Source organism: Acinonyx jubatus, chromosome X (assembly GCF_027475565.1).
Source record: "Acinonyx jubatus isolate Ajub_Pintada_27869175 chromosome X, VMU_Ajub_asm_v1.0, whole genome shotgun sequence".
NCBI lineage: Eukaryota > Metazoa > Chordata > Mammalia > Carnivora > Felidae > Acinonyx > Acinonyx jubatus.
In genome coordinates, this window is record NC_069389.1 from 47,161,673 (window position 1) to 47,186,278 (window position 24,606).

The 24,606-nt window shown below is 39.2% G+C and overlaps 1 protein-coding gene across 6 annotated transcripts in view; it reads left to right on the forward strand.

Annotated features, from left to right (window-relative positions):
• Positions 1–3,687: 3,687 nt before the first annotated feature.
• The window catches only part of RRAGB (Ras related GTP binding B), a 52,147-nt gene continuing 31,228 nt past the window's right edge, over positions 3,688–24,606 (forward strand). Inside the window, exons 1-6 of one of the 6 annotated variants that reach the window (XM_027053482.2) lie at positions 3,688–3,800; positions 5,302–5,335; positions 7,870–7,969; positions 12,810–12,893; positions 14,797–14,863; positions 17,292–17,514. In XM_027053482.2, coding sequence (XP_026909283.1) covers positions 5,324–5,335; positions 7,870–7,969; positions 12,810–12,893; positions 14,797–14,863; positions 17,292–17,514 — 486 coding nt within the window. In that variant the 5' untranslated portion in view covers positions 3,688–3,800; positions 5,302–5,323. Of the gene's footprint in view, positions 4,465–5,301; positions 5,336–7,869; positions 7,970–12,809; positions 12,894–14,796; positions 14,864–17,291; positions 17,515–24,606 lie in introns of all 6 variants that reach the window. The other 5 variants (XM_027053483.2, XM_053202373.1, XM_015083455.3 and 2 more) reach the window with 5 other exon arrangements.

Sequence of the window (24,606 nt, forward strand, 5' to 3'; positions counted from 1 at the left end):
CTCACTTCCAGTATTAGGAAGGTAATATTCTCTGACACTCACTGAAAACTTAGTAGAGTTCCTGGAGGTAAAATTCACAAAAGTATGGAGGCCTCTCTCTGACTGGGATGCCCTGGAATTTTTTTTTTTAAAAATTAATGTTTATTTATTTTGGGGATAGAAGGGGAGGGGCAGAGAGAAGGAGACAGAGAATCCAAAGCAGGCTCCAGGCTCTGAGCTGTCAGCACAGAGCCCAATGTGGGGCTTGAACTCACAAACCATGAAATCATGACCTGAGCCAAAGTCAGATGCTTAACCAACTGAGCCACCCAGGCACCCCTGGGATGCCCTGGAGCTTTTAACTCTCAGACTCGTCCACATTGAACCTCCAACAAATTGTCTATTACAATTTAGGTTTTTCTACCCTAATAGTGGTTCCTACAGATATTTCTGTTGGGGGGGGGGCGGTGTTCTGTTCTGAAGTTTTCATTTTCTGTGTCTGCCTGTTTGTCTCTCCAGTTTTAGGGTTAGCAGTTTTTCCTGTGGCTTCAATTCTCTGATGAATCTAAGATTTGTTGTTTTTTCAGCTTGTTCAGCCTTTTATTTGTTAGTATGGATTGGCAACTCCTAATCTACTTACATGTTGTACATGAAACCAGAAGTCCCTCTATTAGAATTTCATTCATAAAATCCTTAAGTCTAGTTAACTGGAAGATTATTTCCTGATATTTCAAGCAAGGAGATGAGAATGGAGAATAAAGAACTGCAAGAAAGATGTAGGGATAAGCTCATGGGGCTCTTGAAAATAGCAGTGAGCTATGGGAACAGGGAAAGAAGCAGAGGTGGAGAAAAAGAAGATCAGGGAAGTTATGAGGGACAGTTTAGGAACTGGATGACCAATTTGGAGACCCATGGTGGTTGTTGAGGATAAAAGTGACTAGAATGGGTTTAGAGAATATAAGGAAAGATATCTTATTGGATCTTAGGGGTCTCTATTACTTTTTCTTGTTGAGATGGATGGTTGAAAAAATATGGGGTGGGATGTGGGTAGACAGAATGCTGATTTGTTTTATGTGCATATGAATATAGTGAAGCTGAGGTCTCAGAAAGAAGCATCTCACATGCAGTAAGGACCTGAAATAGAGAAATGTTTGTATATCTAGTGTCTAACGTAGCTCCTGGAACTGAATGGCTGCTCAATGAATATTTCCTGAATGGATGCATAAATAACTCTGCACAGTTTAATCAACACTTTTTGAAAAGTACTTATAATAAAAATTAATTTGACAAAAAGTTTTATCTTTTGTTTCTGTAAGATTTGTCAATGAAAATATAAAAATAAGCATCCCAGGATGCCTGGGTAGAAATCAGAATCTCAAATTCTAGACCATATAGGAATGCATTGTATCAACAATCCTATTCATTTACTTTGCAATTAACTCAATTCAGTTTAGTTCCTCAATCTTTTTTCAGATCCCTCTCTTCCACTCCCATCCTCCTACTCCTTTTCTCCTCTTTCCCTTCACTCTTCTCATCTCCTCACTTCTCCCCCTTTTCTTCATCCTTTCCTCTCCCTTTCTTCATCTGTTCCTCATGGACCTTGAGGGAAGTAGTCATGGTGGGTATATACATGTGATGTTTCTGAGAGGGGGAGGGAAAGGGAAACAGGCAACAGGGATACAGTGAATTTCTGTAATAGAAGAGTGTAAGGGAACAATTTGGCTGGTGATACCTGGTGGTAGTGGAGGGTTGGAGAATATGTTTGAAAGCTTCCTTTACACAACATGCACATATTACTTACATTAAATGGTTTTTTGGGGTGAGATGACTGATGAAGATTATTCCAACCACTCCCAACAACGTTGGGGCTGCCACTGTAGGAGAATAATTTAGCAGTCTATTTCAATTATCCAGGCCAGATATTATAGCAGCTGGAACAAAGATAGCAGAAGAAAAGGGAGGAGAAGACAAATTGTAGAAAATGGGCTAATGAGAACTGCAGAACTCTCAGCACATAACTCTGCCTAAATCCCTGCACGAAGAGACTTTCCACGCCCCTAGGATGACTCCCAGCTCTCTGTTGATTCCAAACCTCCATTAAAGTGCCTGAGAAAGCTCAACACATCAAAGATAATTTACTGTTTGTTCTATATAGCCTGATGATAGGTCCCTGACCTATTTTTCTCAGATTATTGTAAAGGGCTTACAATTGTGAATATGTATCTCTTACAACTCAGAAGTGTCTTTTTCAAGGACTTGAAAGCCATCCCATTGAAATACAATAATCAGGAAGGATAGGGCTTTTGTTTTCAAGTCTCTGTGGGAAGATAGATTCCTGACTTTGATAACTGCCTGCTAACAAACAGCTTAATTGCATTCATACTGACCAACCTTTATAGATTTTCATTTTTCTGACTCAAATGAAGCCCAGTTCTTCCCCCTCCCTCATTGTCCCTTTAAAAGGCCCAATTACCTCTGCACATATTGGAATGGAGCTCAGCCTTTCCTTCTACTGTCAGTAGTTACTGAATAAAATCTGTTTTCACTGCTTTAACTCAGACTCTGTTTATCTTTGACACTAAGCATGGCTTAGTTTCACTGTCTGGTATGGACAGCAACGAATCTAATGAATCTATGGAGGGTTTTGGGACTCAGTCTTTCACCACACACACAAAATTGAACAAATACTTGTTTGTGGGAAGCTGGTGGGTAGGAAGGAGTAAAATAGGGAGTGAAAAGGCTAAGGAAGCTGTGATCAGAATGCAATAAGTATTTCATGAGGTATGGCAGCTGTGGTGAGAAGGGATCATATAGAACAGCAGTTGGGGAAATCTGGAAGCAGATAGCACCCTGGTTCTATCCAGTTTCCTTTCCCTTCCTACTTTCCTTCCTCCCTCCCTCCCTTCTGTCATTATTTCTTTCCTTTCTTATTAAGTAACATATACACGTGATATACCCATCTATATCTATATCTCTAGATATAGATAGATAGTACAAAAGGGCTTAAGATGAAAAGCAATAGTCCCCTCACTTCCTTTACCCTGCTCCTCTCCAGAAGCAACCCCTTTGAACTTTTTTGGCCATTTTATCTGGAGGTCTCTATGTCTAAATATATTATATAAATACCTATCAATGTCCCTTCATTATCAATTTTAGACTTTATTGACTTCTTACTATGGTTAGTGAGAATTTATTTCCCTTCCACTTTTAAACAAGTTTGGAGATGAGTATGCTTTCTAGACTTCCCAATGAATACCTGGTCCCAGCAATAACTTTCATTGTGTGCATAGTATTCTAAAGACTTAGTTGTAATCACTTTGGATGTAATAAGTCATTTCATTACAAGCTCAGTTACAGGGACTAGTAATAAAAAGAAGACAAAGACTTAAAAGGAGGAAGACAAATACGATGCTCGGCCTTCCTCACAGAAAAATGTTAAGGGTGAAATAGCAATTAAAACAGCAACAACAAAACATCAACAACAACAACAACAACAACACACACGCACGCGCGCGCGCACACACACACACACACAAAGAAGCTAGCGTTGAAGCACTGAAATTGAAAACGTCTCCTTTAATTCTGCGTGGCCGGCCAGTTGGGCCAGGCCAGCCCAAAGGAAACAGTTTACAGGATGTTAGCTTCCCACCCGACTCAAGGCGGAGCGATAGCAGCTGTGGCGACTGGCGACGCTCTTTCTCCCCGCAGTATCTATGGTAGTCTTCCCAGTCCACCCGCCCCTTGGGTAGCAGCCGTCACGTGACGGGCTTTGGGATTACAGGAGGTGCCCACGTGATCCTGGCCTGCTGTCGGTGCCTGCGGTGAGGTACCTGGGCTCCTGAAGGGCGGGCGTTTAGGTCATAACTGCCGCTGCCGGCGGACGCTCTCGGGCGACCAGGGTCGGTAACGACAAGCCGGCGGGGACAGTCACTACTTAGTGCCTACCGCACGGGTCTGCTCTTTCTGCCACCTCCGCCGTCTCCACCTCTTTTCGGGTGAAGTCACATTTGCGTTTCGAGACTTTGGGTCCTGAGGCCCAAACTCGACACGAGTCCCCACCACTCCTCTTTTTCACTCATCCTCCGTCTCTTCCTTTGCACCACCACATCATTTAGCCTTTGAACTGGCCAGCTAGGCTGTTCCTTGAGGCCAAGTTCAAGGCGGTTTAAAGTAACCGTGGGGAAAGCAGCCCCCCAGTGGACAAAGGCGGAGGCAAGAATAGAGCAGGCCTAGCGGCCACAGGCAATTAAAGTAGGCGACTGAGGGTGTGAACAGGGAAAAAGGAAAAAAAAGAAAGAAAGAAAGAAAGAAAGAAAGAAAGAAAGAAAGAAAGAAAGAAAGAAAGAAAAAGAGTACTGCGGTTTAGAAAGGACTGGAAAGGACTTGTTGCACGATGGAAGAATCTGACTCTGAGAGAAAGATGGAGAAAGAGAATCTGGGGCCAAGAATGGATCCTCCCATAGGGGAACCTGAAGGATCGCTAGGGTGGGTGAAGTTTATTATGTCAAACCTAGAATGGGGGTTCTAACTGAAGAAAATATCATGAATTAGAACACCCCACCTATGATAAATTGCTTCGATTTACCAGTAAGGTTGATTGGTGTCATGCTTTTGGTGACAGGGTAAACTGGAAAGAGGATCGATTGGTCGTTAACTGGGCAGAAACAACCCTTGGGATGGGCCTAATATTAGTCCTGAGGTTGAGGGAACTGTTCTAATTGAGAAGATAGTTTTGAGTTTCTTTGAATTATCAGTAAAGGAGATTTAACATCATCATGTTGAGGATAAGATGACTAGGGAGAAGGTTGGTATTTCCAGGGCAGAGATCAGTGGCTTGAGAGTACTTTCAGTGCATTTTTGTTCCTGAACTTGAGATTTCTATTGTATATACTTTGTGCATGTAATGAGTAAAATATGACAGCTGACTAAACATACTTCCAGGTTTTAAAAATAGGCTAACTTAAAAATAATAGAGGACATTCAAATAGGACAGTATTGTTTCACTAAAGCACTTATGTATGTTGCTTTGATAATTTTTTTTAAGATAATAAAAAATTAAATCTTGAATTTTATGGCTCATTTATATCCCTAAGTAAACCTTAGGAGCCGTCTCCTGAGCACTGTAATTAGGGGTTAGGGAACTTGAATCCAGTTTTATAATTTAGGAGAACAAGGACCTCTTTAACGAAGTTCTTGCACACAGCTGTACTCAGCTGTTGTGCTAAACATGTTCTTTTGCAACTCCACATTTATTTGTATTTTTAAAATTCCAATTTCTAAGGCAATGGATCCTGGAAACTGTCTTTTGGTTTATATCTGCAGGTGGGTGCTACCAAATACAGCCATGAAGAAAAAGGTAAGACATGTTAATTACATCAAATACATAAAAGTGAAGGTAAGAAGATATCATTCAGGAAATAAATTTGTGGTGTATATATATCATCTTTCCTGGACCATTTCAGGAATCTTCTACATTTTCTCTTTGACTCTTATCCCCTTCTCTGCTATCAGATTTAATTTTTCTAATATTTAAATCTAACTGGGTCATTCACATACTTCCCAAAGCCCATAGAATGAAATTCAAGTGACTTCATAGTATAGAATGCCCTTTAAAAATCTTTTCCTGACTAAACCAATCTGCCACACCTGTGCACCTTGTAGCTCTACAGAATCTGTTTTTCGACAAATTACGAATTTGCATTTTGTGCAAGCCATACACAAACACTAAACAGGCGTCTTCCTGCACATTTTTGTGGAACCCAACTTAAATGTTACCTCTATAATGGCTTATATGAGTTTTCCAAGTGGAATTGAACATTCCTTCCCTTGTGTTCTTATGGTACTGTGCCCCACCTGGGGGTTAGACAGAATCAATAAGGGCACAGTTCTGGAGCAAATTTCTGAAATTTGGGCTTTCAGTTTCTTCATTTGTCAAATGGTGATAATAATATGATCTATCTCATAGGGCTGTTATGAAGTTTAAATGAGTAAATGCATGTGTAGGCCTTAAGTTAGCACCTAACACCGTTAGCCTTGGTTACTCTTTCCTAAGCAGTTGAAGATTTCTTAAATTAAAAAACACAAGAAAAACACCATATTTACCCGTAACTTCATCCAATAATTCAGTTATATAATTCAGTTTGCTAAAGGAATGTTCTTAATGAGCCTGTCCAAAGTTGCTATTGGGGTAGCTTAGTCGCTTGAGTGTCTGACTCTTGATTTTGGCTCAGTTTATGATCTCATGGTTCATGAGATGGAGCACTACATCTGTCTCTGCACTGATGGAGTGTAGCCTGGTTGGAATTCTCTCTCTCTCTCTCTCTGCCCTCCCCACTAACACTCTCTCTTTCAAAATAAATAAATAAACTTAAAAAAATAAAGTTGCTGTCAATAAGGTTGGCTAAAAATACCAGAAATTTCTGTGTGATTAAGAATAAAACAAAGTTATTTTTCCAACAGCCTTAGACTGGCTTGTCAGTAACATTTTGTTAGTGAGATAAAGTTATGTAGCTAAATAGCTAGATTAGATTAAATTGAGTCTGAGTGCAATACACTTTTGTTAATACTCCCTACATTTGTAATTAGAAAATTTCGTAAATTATTTAGGACTTGAAGATATACCCCCTTCATTTGAAAAGCAAGGTAATTGGAACTATAGTCCATAAATTTTAAAGTTTGAAAAGACTGAAAAGTTACCTTACCAAATTCCCTCCTAGTGCAGGAATCTACAGTATCTTTGATAGGTGTTTTTCTGTCTTTGTTAGGTGCTGACTTTGATATGATAGCTATTCACCTTCATAAGTTCACCTTTTCCATTGGAAAGTTCTCATCATTAAAAACTTGCTAGGTTTATGTCTTTGTTTTGATAGCTTGGTCATTCTTTTGATGAACATATTTTAAGCGCCTGTTATATGTTACACACTGGAGATATAAAGGGTATTCTCCCTGCTATTCAAGAACTCAGAGTCTTGTGAAAGACCAAAAAAATCCCAGATAACCGCAGTGCATTATGGTCTTTGCAATGCTCTACAAGTGCCATGGGAGGAAAGAGGTGAGATGCACCCAAGCCAGCTTAGGACATTGAGATCAGAGAAGCTTCTTAAGGAGTTGGTTACTGAACCAAGTCTTGAGAGATGAATGGAACTTAGCTGAAGGAAGAAAAATGAATGGAAAGTTATTGGCAGAGAATACAGCATGAAACAGAGACATAGAGCTGGGCTGCCTGGAGTTCTGGGAGCAATCAAAGTGGATATAAGCAGTTTAGTTCAGTTCAGTATGGCTGGACTCTAAAAGTTCCAGGCCAGGAAGGTCAGGAGGTAATTACAGAGAAGTAGATAAGCCAGATCAAGGAAGGTATTATATGTTGTTTAAGGACTTGATCTTGTAGGCCATGGGACACTTAAAAAGAAAAAATATACAGAGTAATTAAAGAATAAAATCATAGAGTAAGTAGAAGGCATGAGACCAAGGGCAGAGGTGGAAAGGTTGACCTTAATCAGGAGGAGGAACTTTCAGTTACAATGAAATCCCCTGCCAGGTAGTTCAGTGCATGAAGCATTAGATTATGAGTCAGGGTTTGATTTCCTCAAGTTGTTATTTCTCTAACATAGTTCTGAGTATATGATAGTGTATAATGGTAGCATAATAAATTCATGTGATTATATTGCCAAGAGGATGTGTGATCCATGACAGGTAAGTGCCTGGTCCCTGGAATTTTAGGTATCTCTGTATTCACTATTGGTCAGGGAACTAGTTAATTACAGGTATCTGCAGCAGGTTGTTGGTACTGTCACTTCAGTAAAACATCAAGTACAGGAGAGAAATAGGTCTCTTTAGACTTGATTTGCTCTAGATTTCTAACTTCATTGTTTTTTCTCACTTTTTCATTAGGTGCTGTTGATGGGTAAAAGTGGGTCTGGTAAGACCAGTATGAGGTCTATTATCTTTGCAAATTATATTGCCAGAGACACACGTCGCCTTGGTGCAACAAGTAAGATGTTTTATCTTATTGTGAAATCAGGTGATCTTAACTATTAATAGTCTGCATAAGGCACTTGATTGCATTAAGTTAGGGATGCAGAGGTTGAGAGATTTGTTTTGGAACATGTTTCTCCTTTGTTTTTCATTCCTTCTCAGAGGGGTGTGGCCTAATTCTGGTTACTACTACTTGCTCTCTTGGGAAGGTCCCTTCTAGGTTGCTTACCAAGTAGGATACCCTTGTCCAACTTGTTTTTTATCCTGCTGTTTCTTAAATAAACATAGGGACCCTTTTGTTTGATTATTTGTTCCTTTTTGTGGGGGGTTGTTTTTATTATATAAAAGGAAATAACATGATAGGTATTAACAAGCATAACAAAATCTCTAAGACTTTTTTAAAGCTGTTAGTCATTAAAAGGTAAATTCTGGGTGGCGGGGGCTGTGGGCAGGAGGTTAGCTTGATGTGTATTCTCTGCTGCTTCTCTTCCTGGATATATATATAGATGTTCTCAATGGAGTTCCAGCTCTGACTTGAGAAATGTTTCATTGCCCTTTTTTGTTTGAATGTTAAATCTGGCTTCGTAATATAGGCTAACTGGGCTGCTGTGGCTGCCAGTTCAGTGGATCTATGCTTCTGGAAGACCTCTTCTGTCTCTAGGTTGTAATGCCAATTTATTTTGCAACATCCAGGCATTTCTGGATTCTGCCATGGTCCTTGGCCTCTAAGTGATGAAAGCATTGCCCTACCTGGCTTTCAAAGATTCCTGATCTGGGTTTCTAGCATCTTGAACACTTTTAGGGACAAGTCACCCACTACTTCATAAGGTATCTCATTCTTGTTTCAAGAACCACAAACATTTTAAAACAGTTTATGTTCCACACCCTAGGATACAAAGAAGGATACCTCATTTTTGTTTATAAAGTACTGGGAGTATCATATATATATATATATATATATATATATATATATGTATATATATATATGTATATATATGTGCACACATACATATATATACACACACATACATACACACACATACTGTCAAAATTGGAGCAGCTTTAAATTTTTTTTTAATGTTTATTTTTATTTATTTTTTTTATTTTTTTTTCAACATTTATTTATTTTTTGGGGACAGAGAGAGACAGAGCATGAACGGGGGAGGGGCAGAGAGAGAGCGAGACACAGAATTGGAAACAGGCTCCAGGCTCTGAGCCATCAGCCCAGAGCCTGATGCGGGGCTCGAACTCACGGACCGCGAGATCGTGACCTGGCTGAAGTCGGACGCTTAACCGACTGCGCCACTCAGGCGCCCCATAATGTTTATTTTTATTTTTGAGAGACAGAGAGAGTAGTGGAGGGGCAGAGAGAGAGGGAGACACAGAGTCTGTAGCAGGCTCCAGACTCTGAGCTGTCAGCATGAGCCCAATGTGGGGCTCGAACTCATGAACCCTGAGATCATGACCTGAGCTGAAGTTGGTCGCTTAACCGACTGAGCCACCCCGGCACCCCTGGAGCAGCTTTAATAGTTAGAAAGCTATTTCTTAGTTAGAACCCTAAATCTATTTCCCTTTTGTTAGCTGGTCCTCTTTTTGTTCCTTTGTGTCTCTACAAATATTTGAGTATGATTAATGTCTCAATCTATCCTTGCTTCCCAAATCTTATCTACCTAAGTTAAGTATCTCCAGTTCCTTCATATATTCCTCATTTGACATCATTTTGAAGCATTTTAAGGACTTGTTTGAATGTGTCTATGTTTTTCTTAAAGTGCTGAGACTTGAATATAGATGTGATCTGATCAGATCAAGGTAGGACTATTATATTTCTTATTCTGGGCATCGCACTGCTGTTAGCACAGTCTAGGCCCTTACTCTTATTTTTTGGAGTGGTTTTCATTATATTGAGTCATACTAAAAAAAAATTCCTTTTCACATACATTGTTACTAAAACACATATCATCCTTTTGATTCTTGTGCAGCTAATATTTAAAATCTAAGAATAAATTCTTATATCTATTAAATTATTCAATTTTGTTTGTTTTAGCCTTTATGTTCCTGTACCCACTGTTTGTTAACTGTGAAGTCCAGGATGAGTCATTATCTCTCAGGGCCTCAGTTTCCTTATCTGTAGAAAAGGGATACGATACTGTTTTCATTTTATATGCTTATTATTTCATCTGTTCTGTTAGCTATTCTTCTTAGCTTGTGCATTTTGTACATTTGATAAGCACCTCATCTAGTTTTCATCTAAGCCATTCCTCAAAAATTTCGGTCAGGACAAGGTCCTATGGCTTGTCATGCCTTGAGAGACTTCCTTTTAGAAAAGTACCTCTCCAGACTTCTTCATGTCTTGGTTTGCTAGATTTTAATTTGTTTCTATTCCCCCAAGTTAAATATCTAGACCTAATAATCATATGGTTTCAGTATATTAGAGGAAGCTGGTATTTATTATATGCTTTTTTATTTAGTCTTTATATTAGCTTCATTTTGATAGATGAACTAGAAGTTGAGCTTACTCAATTAGCAAGTGTTAGAACTGAAATGTCATTATATGCTCCTGCTCTATCCATTGTTCTATAGCCACCATTCCTGGGGAATTTCATTCTTTGTGTGTTTTAAATTATGTACATTTTACTGAAGTACCTTTTTCTAGTCAATTAATATTTTTGTGTTTAGCTAATCAGCAGAGGTTGATTTACTACCCTAAGTCTAGTGAATAGTCATGCAACCCAAATTTCAAAACTATTCAAGCTACTTGAAATAGTTTTGAAGTAATCTAGCAGCAGCATTAAAAGGTTACAAACAGAATGTTGCAAATTATATGAACCCCATATATTCAAGCAGTCCATTTATTCAGCAAGTGCTTTTCTCAATCGTCCTGTGTGCCAGGCACTGTGAATGGGACAGGACACTTGTCCTTAAGAATATCTCAAGTGGGAGCTTTATTGATATACTTTGCTAGCAGTTGCTATATTTCCTTAAAGGTAGTAAAATATGCTTTAAATAATTATGTTGGACTTAATGCTTGAATGTATCATTAGCTAATTTGTCATTGCTGAAGAAAAGTCTGGATTCTACTGCTAAACTTAAAGACTACTTGAAAATACATATAGTGCTTTGATTTTCACTTATTGGTTTTTTTTTTATGCAGTTGCTGATTTTCTTTAAAAGTAGTAAAAGAGTACTTCTAAAATATTATATCACCTTTAATGTTTTCCTAGTTTGTCATTGCTGAAAAAATCCAGTTTTATTTTGTTAAACTTAGAGCCTACTGTGTTTTAAACTTTGAGGTAAAGATACAGAATGGTGATATAATTAATTTATTAGAGGGCTATTAAAATGTGTTTGTTGGAGTAGTAAACTTGTCAATAAAAATATGATTTTGAAGTATTTTAGTCACAAACACTGTTGACAGCTCCAAGATTTCTTACCTTCTCAAAATTCTCTGTTCCCTTGGCTTTTATTTAATGCTTTATTACCCTGGTTTTCTTCCTTTATCTTTAACTATCCCTACTCCTTTAAAAAATATTTTCTTCTTTCTGTCCCATAAGTGTATGTGATTTTCCAAAGCTCTCTTCTGGTTCTTTTCAGTTGCTCTTATGACAGCAGGACAGGAAGAATAGAAGAGGGAGGCAGAACGTAGGGGTTAGATCATAAAGTCTTATAACCCAAGTCAGGTAGTTTGAACTGAGGGTAGAGGGCAGCCCCTAGAGAATTTTAAACAGAAAAGTAACATGATCAGATTTTATTATTTTTAATTTTCAATTTTAATTACAAAAGTAATACGAAAAATTCAGGTATTATAGAAGTGTAGAAAGTCTACTTCCCTCATCATCAGGCCTGCTTCCTAGGGACAACCACCATTAGTAGTTTGAACTTGTCCTTCTGTCCTTTTTTATTTTTCCTGGGTGTATACAATCATACATATACAGAGACTTTTTTTTTCTTTTTAAAGAAGGATGGAGTAAAATCTGCATTTTGGAGAGACCATTATATCTAATATGGAGGACAGATTGGACGGAGGCAAGGGTAGAAGCAGGTTGATAAATTAGGAAACTATTTTAGTAGACAAGGTAAGAGATGATGGGACCTTAACTTGGGTTAAAGTAGTGGTAGTGGATATAGTGAGGAGAAAATGAATTTGGGATATATTTAAGAGGTAGAGTAATAGAACTTGCTGATAGGTTTGGGGGGAATAGTAGAGGAAAGGATGGACTTAAGGATAAAATTAAGGTTTTGGCTTAGGCAACTGGTTAAATTCACTGAGATGGAGAAGACTGAAAGAATAGATTTTGTAGGGAAAATGGTGAGATGAGTTATATTTGGATACACTGAGTTTGGGATACTTGTGCATTATTCAAGTGAAGATGTCCAATACATGTTTCAGAAAGGGAGAGGGACATCTATATTAAGAGATACACGTTTATGAGTTAACAGTATCCAAATGGTAAATAATAGAAATAGAATAGAAAGCTTGCCTGGAGGAAAAATCTAGAGAAAAAAGTAGGTTGCCAAAGGTGAAATCCTGAAGAACTCTAACATTTAAGGGACAGAAAGAAGAATAGGAGGATCTGCCAGAGAGGTTATAGGTATGATATCAGAGGCCAAGAGAAGAGAATTTTTTGAGAAGAGAGTAGTCAACAGTGTCATGCTGCAGAAAGTAAGACTAGGACTAAAAAGTCCACTGGATTTGATAATGGGGCCACTGGTCACTTGATGAGAACAATTTCTGATATGGGAGTAGAAACCAGATTTCTGTCCCATGTGCTTCATATCTAAACAGTCACTGAATCCTGTCACTTCTTTTGTTATTGTCTTTCCCTTTCTCAGTAGCACTTCTTTCCATTTTTTTTTAGTACTAGACCGTTTACATAGTCTTCAAATTAATAGCAGTTTGAGCACCTACTCTCTCGTAGACTCTGTTGGAAATACAAAGACATGTAAGATATGATTCCTTTTCCAAGGAGGGGGAAGTAAGGGGAAGAAGGGAAATAGTTTGAGCACCTACTACGTGCCAGGCACTTGTAACTCCTTTAAACCTCACAATAATCCTGTGAGGTCAGTAGCATGCCTTCCATCTTTTTTAATAGAAAAGGAAACATACTCAGAGGTTAAGTGACTTGCCCAAGGTCACACAGAGAAGTACAGCTGGTATTTGAACTAAAATTGTTTACCTCCAATGCCCATGTTTTTTATAATAATGCTTTGCTGCTTATGATCTAGGTTATAAGAAGAAAAAAATTGCACAAAGTTTAGAGAGCAGTCAATTTAAGCAATAGATTCAAGATAGTCATAGAAGAAACACCACTGTATGATTGATTGTCACATAAATTGTATAAATGATAATTGCTAGACTTTAAGGAAATTTTCAGGATAAGAATTTTCATTATTCCTCCTTGTGATTTTTGGTGCCTGGCAGAGAGTAGATGCTTAATAAATGTTTGAATGAATTCAGAGGGAGTGATGACGGTAAGTGGGGGTGGCCAGGTAGGGCTTTTAGAGGAGGTGGAATTTAATCTGGGTTTTAATAGATGAACATAACTTTGAAAGAAAGGTGGGGAGGACTTTCTAGGCAGATGAACAGAGTAGGCAAAGTATAGAGTACAGAGAGAAGTGTAAGGCAGAGGTCGCAAACAGGCAATCTATAAGCTGGATAAGGCCTGTAGATATGTTTTGTTTGGCCTGTACAATGTTTTAGAAAAATTGGAATTAGTTATTAATATGTAAAAGTTTCTGTAAAAATCTGGATTTCCTACTACTATTGGAAGTTTTAAAGATATGATCATCTTGATCCCACATTCATGCCTGACAAATGAGCTACAGCTGAGTAATTGAGTAATTGACAACCACTCCATCATCCTCTTGGATGGATGTTTGCTCTCCATACATGATGATCTTTGCTTTTGTACATTTACTGGCCTGGCCCATATTAGCAAGTTTGCGACCCCTGGTGTAAGGTATATTAGGGGTTGGGGAGGTAGTGGGGTTGGGGAGGACTATGAATAAACCAAATTGGACTGAAGCAAAAGGCTTTATTAATGTGACTCACTGGGGATATAAAGGTAGATTGGAAGCCAAATTCTGAGGGACCTTGAATGCCCCCCTGTAGGCATGGAGGAACCATTGAAAGTTTTTTGAATGCGGAGTGACATGTTCAAAGTAGTGTTAAGAAGATGAACCTGACAGTAGCCTATAGGATGAAGTAAAGTGGGTAAGGTTTCCTGATGAGAGATAATTATAGAGCTATTATAGTTATATAGGCTTGAAAAGGTAAAGGGCCTTCCTTAATGTTAGTGGCAAGTTGTAAAACAAGGAGTGGAATTGAGAGATTACAAAGGAATATCGATGAATGTGGACAGAGAAGTCTACAATGACCTGTTCTCCCCCCCTCCAAATGGGACAGTGGTAGGATCATTAACTGAAATAGGGAAACCAATAGAGGGAGTGAGTTGGGTTATGTTTTATGCTTGTTTTGTATTTGGTGTTGGTATTAAATTTTTTTGTGGGTTGGAGAAGAGCTATTAAATGGTATATGTCTCTGTCTTACATGTTGAAATGTTAACATTAATATTATAATTGGAGATTGTTTCTGCTCTAAGCACTAAAGTACTAAAAAGTAAAATGACGTACGTGAAAGCCAGCTCTGTAGCTCAGACTAGTTTAGGTGCCCACCTTGCCACTAAACTGCACTACTAAGCTAAATATCACCTTCTTGTTGTAGCTTTGAGCATTTCACTCCACTTTGGTCCTTCTAAATTCCATGGGTTAGTTCTTTTTGGGTTAGCTTATTTTGAATTTCACCTCACATGCTACAATACTAGATTTGTCATATTTGTCTTCCAGTTGATGTAGAACATTCTCATGTTCGATTTCTGGGAAACCTGGTATTGAACCTGTGGGACTGTGGTGGGTAAGTACCATCTGCTTGTTTGTGGGGCCAGTGGCAGTAATCATAGCACCTAGTATAATCAAATGTAGAAAATACATTAAAGTAACTATCACTTGTAATAGATACATTCGATAGAAATTACTTCAGAACTGGCACTTGATTAAAGATTTCTGACTTTTATGTAATTGTGAACATGCCATATGTGACCTGTTTAATCATCAGTAACATAAGCTATATCTAGGTATCTGTAGTATGGGATAGATTATCACCCTCTTTTGCAGGTGAAGAAATTAGGTTTTTATCTCAAGTGTCATAATACCAATGCTGAGTTCTTAGTCATCGTACCATACCACCTCATTCTTTATTATTTTCAATCTCCAGGCAGTCTAAGCACTGTAGATTGCCCTAAGTATATATTCTCCAGCTGAGTTACCAGCTGTTGGAGGAGTAGGAAACAGTTTTTCCTCTCATGGCTGAGGCACTTCCAGAATAGTCCATCACAAATGCACATTCACTGTGCTTATATGTGGATATTGCTCCCTACAATATGGCCATTTGCATCTCCATGCTGCGCAGTGGTTAGGAGCCTAGGCTCTGGAGTTAGATTGGGGTTTATAGCACACCTCTGTTAGCTGTGTTATCTTGGGTAGATTATTTAAACTCTTGAGCTACGTTTTCTTCATCTGTACAAAAGAGATAATAGTGGTACCCACTCAATAGGGTTGTTTTGATGATTCAGTAAGATGATATATAAATGCATAGGAAAGTTCCTCACAAAATAGACAGACATTATTGTTAGCTCAGTGTTTTACCAGCTCCTGGCATAGAACCAACCATATAACAGGTGCTGAATGAGTTTTCTGTTGAAATAATAATGAAATAGCCAAATATTCTATAAGAAAATGACTCCATTATTGCTAGCAGATGGTTCACTTCATGCTCTAGGAGCTCTCTCCATACAAATCCTTCCTCATTATCATTCTTCTAGTTCTGTAATCTATTTCAAGAGATTAGTCATAGTTCCTTGCTTTTAGGCACTAAGGTGTTATTAATTTTGCAGATAAGGCAGCTGACGTCCAGTGAGCTTATGAATCCCCCAAGGTCACACAGCTAATTAATAACAAAGTACAAGACTAAAAGCTTGTGACATGACAAAACTGTTTTTTTATTATTTTATTTTATTTTAATTCCAGTATAGCTAGCATACAGTTTCACATTAGTTTCAGGTATACAATATAGTGATTCAACAATTCCATACAGTAACTGGTGCACATCACGATAAATGCACTCCTTAATCCCCATCACATATATCACCCATCTCCTCCACCTACTTCCCTTCTGGTAACCCTCAGATTGTTCTCAATACTTAAGAGTCTGTTTTTTGCTTTCTCTCTCTCTCTCTCTCTCTCTCTCTCTCTCTCTCTCTCTCTTTTTCCTTTGCTTACTTGTTTTGTTTCTTAAATTCCAACAAAACTACTGTTTTTTCACTGGCTGCCTGGTAATTGAGAAGTTCTTGGTAAGCAGTACACAGCCTAAGGATCAAAGAACAACACTTATAAAAAGTTATCTTGGAGTCATTGTCATATAGTTTAGAGTGTATGATGGTTATTCATTCAATAAACATTCGCTGAGCACCTATCCTATGGCAGGCTCTTTGCATAAAGCTGGGAAACAACGACAGACAGTAACAGACATGATCCTTGCTTTCATGGAATATATTGTGTAGGGAAGTGAATTCCATTAATTAAAAATTTGCACAGACACATGTAATATCACATTTGTGGTTAAGTGTGAAAAATAAAAACAGTGTTGGGGCACCTAGGTGGCTCAGTCAGTTAAGTGTCCTATTTGGCTCAGGTCATGATTTCACGGCTCATGAGTTTGAGCCCCGCATTGGGCTCTCTGCTGTCAGCACAGAGTCTGCTTCGGATCCTCTTTCTCCCACTCTCTCTGCCCCTCTCCCACTTGTGCACATGCTCTCTCTCAAAAATAAATAAATATTAAAAAAACTGTTATATTAGGGCCTATGGTGACTGGATTTGCTCAAGACAGGGATATCAGGGATAGTTTCTGTGAGGAAATATGGATTGAACTGAAATCTAAAGGGACAAGTAGGAGTTAGTTAGATGTGGAGATAGGGGAATAGCATGTGCAACAGAGTAAACAATGTGTAAATGCCCCTTGGTGGGTACACCACAGGCTAGTTCAAATGAGAGAAGGTCAAAGTGTATTTGGAACACAAGGAGAGGAGCAAAGAGTGGTGCAAGGTGGGGCTCAAGAAATAAGGTGAGGCCATACCTTTTTGGCCTATTTATTTTATTATTTATTTGCCTAGTAATTTGAAGCTGTAAGATTATCTTTCACATTGATTAAGCCAACAAAAATACATTGTAAATAGGAGTGACTAAACCAAGGACTTGTTTACTACCTAGATTTTTTTTCCTACTAGACAGGACACTTTCATGGAAAATTATTTCACTAGCCAGCGAGACAACATCTTCAGAAATGTGGAGGTTCTGATATATGTGTTTGATGTGGAAAGCCGTGAATTGGAAAAGGACATGCACTATTACCAATCATGCCTAGAGGCTATTCTGCAGAATTCTCCAGATGCCAAAATCTTTTGCTTGGTACACAAAATGGATCTGGTACAGGAGGATCAACGGGACCTGGTAAGAAATATAAAGGGTGCTGCACAAAATGGTTGACATGCTTTCTAAACTTCTTTTGTACAGATATAGGTAAATGGTAGGATTGTTTTTAGGAAGAATAAATCTCAGCAGAAGCACTCAAAGTTTTTTTTTTTTTTTTTAATATATGAAATTCATTGTCAAATTGGTTTCCATACAACACCCAGTGCTCACCCCAAAAGGTGCCCTCCTCAATACCCATCGCCCACGCTCCCCTCCCTCCCACCCCCCATCAACCCTCAGTTTGTTCTCAGTTTTTAACAGTCTCTTATGTTTTGGTTCTCTCCAACTCTAACCTCTTTTTTTTTTTTCCTTCCCTTCCCCCATGGGTTTGTGTTAAGTTTCTTAGGATCCACATAAGAGTGAAACCATATGGTATCTGTCTTTCTCTGTATGGCTTATTTCACTTAGCATCACACTCTCCAGTTCCATCCACGTTGCTACAAAAGGCCATATTTCATTCTTTCTCATTGCCACGTAGTATTCCATTGTGTATATAAACCACAATTTCTTTATCCATTCATCAGTTGATGGACATTTAGGCTCTTTCCATAATTGGCTATTGTTGAGAGTGCTGCTATAAACATTGGGGTACAAGGGCCCCTATGCATCAGCACTCCTGTATCCCTTGGATAAATTCCTAGCAGTGCTACTGCTGGGTCATAGGGTAGGTCTATTTTTAATTTTCTGAGGAACCTCCACACTGCTTTCCACAGTGGCTGCACCAATTTGCATTCCCACCAACAGTGCAAGAGGGTTCCCGTTTCTCCACATCCTCTCCAGCATCTATAGTCTCCTGATTTGTTCATTCTGGCCACTCTGACTGGCGTGAGGTGATATCTGAGTGTGGTTTTGATTTGTATTTCCCTGATAAGGAGCGACGTTGAACATCTTTTCATGTGCCTGTTGGCCATCCGGATGTCTTCTTTAGAGAAGTGTCTTTTCATGTTTTCTGCCCATTTCTTCACTGGGTTATTTGTTTTTCGGGTGTGGAGTTTGGTGAGTTCTTTATAGATTTTGGATACTAGCCCTTTGTCCGATATGTCATTTACAAATATCTTTTCCCATTCCGTTGGTTGCCTTTTAGTTTTGTTGGTTGTTTCCTTTGCTTTGCAGAAGCTTTTTATCTTCATAAGGTCCCAGTAATTCACTTTTGCTTTTAATTCCCTTGCCTTTGGGGATGTGTCGAGTAAGAGATGGCTACGGCTGAGGTCAGAGAGGTCTTTTCCTACTTTCTCCTCTAAGGTTTTGATGGTTTCCTGTCTCACATTCAGGTCCTTTATCCATTTTGAGTTTATTTTTGTGAATGGTGTGAGAAAGTGGTCTAGTTTCAACCTTCTGCATGTTGCTGTCCAGTTCTCCCAGCACCATTTGTTAAAGAGACTGTCTTTTTTCCATTGGATCTTCTTTCCTGCTTTGTCAAAGATTAGTTGGCCATACGTTTGTGGGTCTAGTTCTGGGGTTTCTATTCTATTCCATTGGTCTATGTGTCTGTTTTTGTGCCAATACCATGCTGTCTTGATGATTACAGCTTTTATCACAGGATAAAGTCTGGGATTGTGATGCCTCCTGCTTTGGTCTTCTTCTTCAAAATTACTTTGGCTATTCGGGGCCTTTTGTGATTCCATATGAATTTTAGGATTGCTTGTTCTAGTTTCGAGAAGAATGCTGGTGCAATTTTGCTTGGGATTGCATTGAATGTGTAGATAGCTTTGGGTAGTATTGACATTTTGACAATATTTATTCTTCCAATCCATGAGCAGGGAATGTCTTTCCATTTCTTTATATCTTCTTCAATTACCTTCATAAGCTTTCTATAGTTTTCAGCATACAGATCTTTTACATCTTTGGTTAGATTTATTCCTAGGTATTTTATGCTTCTTGGTGCAATTATGAATGGGATCAGTTTCTTTATTTGTCTTTCTGTTGCCTCATTGTTAGTGTATAAGAATGCAACTGATTTCTGTACATTGATTTTGTATCCTGCAACTTTGCTGAATTCATGTATCAGTTCTAGCAGACTTTTGGTGGAGTCTATCGGATTTTCCGTGTACAATATCATGTCATCTGCAAAAAGCGAAAGCTTGACTTCATCTTTGCCAATTTTGATGCCTTTGATTTCCTTTTGTTGTCTGATTGCTGATGTGAGAACTTCCAGCACTATGTGAAACAACAGCGGTGAGAGTGGGCATCCCTGTCGTGTTCCTGATCTCAGGGAAAAAGCTCTCAGTTTTTCCCCGTTGAGGATGATGTTAGCTGTGGGCTTTTCATAAATGGCTTTTATGATCTTTAAGTATGTTCCTTCTATCCCGACTTTCTCAAGGGTTTTTATTAAGAAAGGGTGCTCGATTTTGTCAAAGGCCTTTTCTGCATCGATTGACAGGATCATATGGTTCTTCCCTTTTTTTTTGTTAATGTGATGTATCACGTTGATTGATTTGCGAATGTTGAACCAGCCCTGCATCCCAGGAATGATTCCCACTTGATCATTGTGGATAATTCTTTTTATATGCCGTTGAATTCGATTTGCTAGTATCTTATTGAGAATTTTTGCATCCATATTCATCAGGGATATTGGTCTGTAGTTCTCTTTTTTTACTGGGTCTCTGTCTGGTTTAGGAATCAAAGTAATACTGGCTTCATAAAATGACTCTGGAAGTTTTCCTTCCCTTTCTATTTCTTGGAATAGCTTGAGAAGGATAGGTATTCTGCTTTAAACGTCTGGTAGAACTCCCCTGGGAAGCCATCTGGTCCTGGACTCTTATTTGTTGGGAGATTTTTGATAACCGATTCAATTTCTTCGCTGGTTATGGGTCTGTTCAAGCTTTCTATTTCCTGCTGATTGAGTTTTGGAAGAGTGTGGGTGTTTAGGAATGTGTCCATTTCTTCCAGGTTGTCCAATTTTTTGGCATATAATTTTTCATAGTATTTCCTGATAATTGTTTGTATCTCTGAGGGATTGGTTGTAATAATTCCATTTTCATTCATGATTTTATCTATTGGGGTCATCTCCCTTTTCTTTTTGAGAAGCCTGGCTAGAGGTTTGTCAATTTTGTTTATTTTTTCAAAAAACCAACTCTTGGTTTCGTTGATCTGCTCTACAGTTTTTTAGATTCTATATTGTTTATTTCTGCTCTGATCTTTATTATTTCTCTTCTTCTGCTGGGTTTAGGCTGCCTTTGCTGTTCTGCTTCTATTTCCTTTGGTGTGTTGTTAGATTTTGTATTTGGGATTTTTCTTGTTTCTTGAGATAGGCCTGGATTGCAATGTATTTTCCTCTCAGGACTGCCTTCGCTGCATCCCAAAGCGTTTGGATTGTTGTATTTTCATTTTCGTTTGTTTCCATATATCTTTTAATTTCTTCTCTAATTGCCTGGTTGACCCACTCATTCGTTAGTAGGGTGTTCTTTAACGTCTATGCTTTTGGAGGTTTTCCAGACTTTTTCCTGTGGTGGATTTCAAGCTTCATAGCATTGTTGTCTGAAAGTATGCATGGTATAATTTCAATTCTGGTAAACTTAGGAAGGGCTGTTTAGTGACCCAGTAAATGATCTCTCTTGGAGAATGTTCCATGTGCACTCGAGAACAAAGTATATTCTGTTGCTTTGGGATGCAGAGTTCTAAATAGATCTGTCAAGTCCATCTGATCCAATGTCTCATTCAGGGCCCTTGTTTCTTTATTGACCGTGTGTCTAGATGATCTATCCATTTCTGTAAGTGGGGTGTTAAAGTCCCCTGCAATTACCACATTCTTATCAATAAGGTTGCTTATGTTTGTGAGTAATTGTTTTATATATTTGGGGGCTCCGGTATTTGGCGTATAGACATTTATCATTGTTAGCTCTTCCTGATGGGTAGAGCCTGTAATGATTATATAATGCACTTCTTCATCTCTTGTTACAGCCTTTAATTTAAAGTCTAGTTTGTCTGATATAAGTATGGCTACTCCAGCTTTCTTTTGGCTTCCAGTAGCATGATAAATAGTTCTCCATCCCCTCACTCTCAATCTGAAGGTGTCCTCAGGTCTAAAATGAGTCTCTTGTAGACAGCAAATAGATGGGTCTTGTTTTTTTATCCATTCTGATACCCTATGTCTTTTGGTTGGCGCATTTAATCCATTTACATTCAGTGTTATTATAGAAAGATACAGGTTTAGAGTCATTGTGATGCCTGTATGTTTTATGCTTGTAGTGATGTCTCTGGTACTTTGTCTCACAGGGTCCCCCTTAGGATCTCTTGTAGGGCTGGTTTAGTGGTGACAAATTCCTTCAATTTTTGTTTGTTGGGAAGATCTTTATCTCTCCTTGTATTCTAAATGACAGACTTGCTGGATAAAGGATTCTCGGCTGCATATTTTTCCTGTTTAGCACACTGAAAATATCGTGCCAATTCTTTCTGGCCTGCCAAGTTTCAAAAGAGAGATCAGTCAGGAGTCTTATAGGTCTCCCTTTATATGTGAGGGCACGCTTATCCCTTGCTGCTTTCAGAATTTTCTCTTTATCCTTGTATTTTGCCAGTTTCACTGTGATATGTCGTGCAGAAGATCGATTCAAGTTACGTCTGAAGGGAGTTCTCTGTGCCTCTTGGATTTCAATGCCTTTTTCCTTCCCCAGTTCGGGGAAGTTCTCAGCTATGATTTCTTCAAGTACCCCTTCAGCACCTTTCCCTCTCTCTTCCTCCTCTGGGATACCAATTATGCGTATATTATTTCTTTTTAGTGTATCACTTAGTTCTCTAATTTTCCCCTCATACTCCTGGATATTTTTATATCTCTTTCTCTCAGCTTCCTCTTTTTCCATAACTTTATCTTCTAGTTCACCTATTCTCTCCTCTGCCTCTTCAATCCGAGCTGTCGTCATTTCCATTTTGTTTTGCATTTCATTTAAAGTGCTTTTCAGCTCCTCCTGACTGTTCCTTAGTCCCTTGATCTCTGTAGCAAGAGATTCTCTGCTGTCCTCTATACTGTTTTCAAGCCCAGCGATTAATTTTATGACTATTATTCTAAATTCACTTTCTGTTATATTATTTAAATCCTTTTTGATCAGTTCATTAGCTGTTGTTATTTCCTGGAGATTCTTCTGAGGGGAATTCTTCCGCTTGGTCATTTTGGATAGTCCCTGGCATGGTGAGGACCTGCAGGGCACTTCCCCTGTGCTGTGGTGTATAACTGGAGTTGGTGGGTGGGGCCGCACTCAGTCCTGATGTCTGCCCCCAGCCCACTGCTGGGGCCACAGCCAGACTGGTGTGTGCCTTCTCTTCCCCTCTCCTAGGGGCGGGATTCACTGTGGGGTGGCGTGGCCCGTCTGGGCTACTTGCACACTGCCAGGCTTGTGGTGCTGGGGATCTGGCGTATTAGTTGGGGTGGGTAGGCAAGGTGCACGGGGGCAGGAGGGGCAGGCTTAGCTCGCTTCTCCTTAGGTGATCCACTTCAGGAGGGGCCCTGTGGCAGCGGGAGGGAGTCAGATCCGCTGCCGGAGGTTTGGCTCTGCAGAAGCACAGAGTTGGGTGGTTGCGTGGAGCGAGCAAGTTCCCTGGCAGGAACTGGTTCCCTTTGGGATTTTGGCTGGGGGCTGGGTGAGGGAGATGGCGCTGGCGAGCGCCTTTGTTCCCCACCAAACTGAGCTCTGTCTTCCAGGGGCTTAGCAGCTCTCCCTCCCTTTGTCCTCCAGCCTTCCCACTTTCTGAGCAGAGCTGTTAACTTATGACCTCCCAGAGCTAAGTGGCGCTTGCTGTCGGAACACAGTCTGTCAGGCCCCTCCGCTTTTGCCAGCCAGACTCGGGGGCTCTGCTTGGCCTGCGAGCCGCCCCTCCGCCCCGGCTCTCTCCCGCCAGTCCGTGGAGCGCACACCGCCTCGCTGCCCTTCCTACCCTCTTCCGTGGGCCTCTAGTCTGCGCTTGGCTCTGGAGACTCCGTTCTGCTAATCCTCTGGCGGTTTTCTGGGTTATTTAGGCAGGTGTAGGTGGAATCTAAGTGATCAGCAGGACGCGCGGTGAGCCCAGCGTCCTCTTACGCCACCATCTTCCGAGTTCTCTCAAAGTTTTTTAAAAATACTCATAAATTTTCCATGGTAAGGGAAATATAATATCCATTTGGCAAGTAATTTTCAGGTTTATGTAAGGAACTTGTCAATGTGATATCATTAAGCAGCCTGTATGTTTTCTTAATTAAGTAAAATTAACATGTAGTGTTATATTTCAGCCATACAGTATAATGATTCATCAGTTCTATATATTTCTCACTGCTCATCAAGGTACCTGTATTCTTAATCCCCTTTATTTCATCCATTTTTCCCAGCCACCTCCCCTCTGGAGACTAGGAGTTTGTTCTCTGTATTTAAGAGTCTGGTTTTTTGTTTGTGTTTTTTTCCTCTGTTATTGCTTTGTCTTGTTTCTTAAGTTCCACAAATGAGTTAAGTTATATGGTATTTATCTTTCTCTGGCTGATTTCACTTAGTATTATGTTCTCTAGGTTGATCCCTGTTCTTAAAAATGGTAAGATTTCCTTCATTTTTATTGCTGAATAATACTCCATTGTATATATATAAATACCATATCTTCTTCATTCATCTATGGATGGACACTTGGGTTGCTCTCATATCATGGCTATTGTAAAGATTGCTGCAGTATAGGGACCCACATATCTTTTTACATTTGTATTTTCCTTTCCTTTGGGTAAATACCCAGTAGTGGAATTACTAGATCATATGAAAAGTATATTTTTAATTTTTTTGAGGAATCTCCTTACTGTTTTCCTCAGTGGCTGCACCAATTTGCCTTCCCACCAACAGTGTATGAGGGTCCCTTTTTCTTTACATCCTTGTCAACACTTGTTATTTCTTGTGTATTTTTATTTTAGCCTTTCTGAGAGGTGTAAAGTGATATCTTGTTATGGTTTTAATTTGGACTTCCCTGATGATTAGTGATGTTGGACATCTTTTCATGTGTGTTGGTCATTTGTATGTCCTCTTTGGAAAAATGTCTATTCATGTCCTCTGCCCATTTCTTAAATTGGATTTTTTGGGGTTTTTTTGGAGGGGGGGTTGAATTATTTAAGTTTTTTATATATTTTTTATA